The following is a 974-nucleotide window of genomic DNA, read 5'->3' as shown; positions in this document are numbered from 1 at the left end:
CTATTCAAATTGGCCCAATTCAGATATTTTATGAGATTTTTTTATTTCTCTGGCACATTTTGGTATCGCCATTAGTTGCATGAAACATTGATGTCGTTCTGTGTGTCTGGTGGGAACCATGACGGACTTAAGAGCCATGACACCCGACATCTGTCTCATCTGTGCCCGGAACAAAACGCCTCTCTGCCCGCGGGACAAACCACCAGCCAGCGCCTCTCACCGCGGAACAGCCGGCAGATTGACACAGCAACACTTAACCCTTAATGTCCAGATTTTAAATTAAATTTCTTTGTAACACTAGCCTTTATATTTTAATTTATACTGATATAAATGTTTATTGGGATACATTCGGTATCCGATTGATTTAAGTTTTTTTTAATGGCGATCACAGAATATAAAGCTTGTGATTTCTTACTTAATAAAAATAGGCAAAGTTTTGCTTTTATAGGCCTGAGTCATTTTCATTATTAATTTTCTATTGACGATATGATCATAAGAAATATATATAAAAAAACATCTGTTCAGGCCTATTCAGGATTCACCAACAAATACAGCAACACACACACACACACACACACACACACACACACACACACACACACACACACACACACACACACACACACACACACACACACACTTGCACTAACACTCTCTGTGCGCTATTACGCAGCATTACGCACAAAACTTTTTAGACTCTGGCTTCAAGAAAAACGTTATAATATATATATATATATGAAAATAGAAGAGAGTTTTTCTATAGCCAACCTTTACGATACCAGTCACATATGGCATATATAACATTGGTATAATCGCCTATTTCAACTTGTATGTGTGTTGTAAGCCAATGTCTTTTAAATAGACCTGAAACCACTTCAATAAAGAAATAAACAGTATTATTATACTATATACTCACGTGTGTTGGAGCGACAGCATTCTCCGTCCAGTTGAGGCGGACAGTGGAAGTAGAACAT

The 974-nt window shown here is 37.5% G+C and overlaps 1 protein-coding gene across 1 annotated transcript in view; it reads right to left on the bottom strand.

The window, feature by feature from the left end:
* Positions 1 to 974, bottom strand: part of drgx (dorsal root ganglia homeobox) — a gene marked incomplete at both ends in the record, with an annotated part of 8,757 nt that extends 7,783 nt beyond the window's left edge. Inside the window, one exon of the mRNA XM_080036829.1 lies at positions 917 to 974. Within this exon, the coding sequence (XP_079892955.1) occupies positions 917 to 974 (58 nt within the window). The remainder of the gene's footprint in view (positions 1 to 916) is intronic.

Source organism: Ammodytes marinus, assembly GCF_949987685.1.
Source record: "Ammodytes marinus genome assembly, chromosome: 11".
Lineage (NCBI taxonomy): Eukaryota > Metazoa > Chordata > Actinopteri > Uranoscopiformes > Ammodytidae > Ammodytes > Ammodytes marinus.
This window is presented reverse-complemented; position numbering and strand designations above follow the sequence as displayed.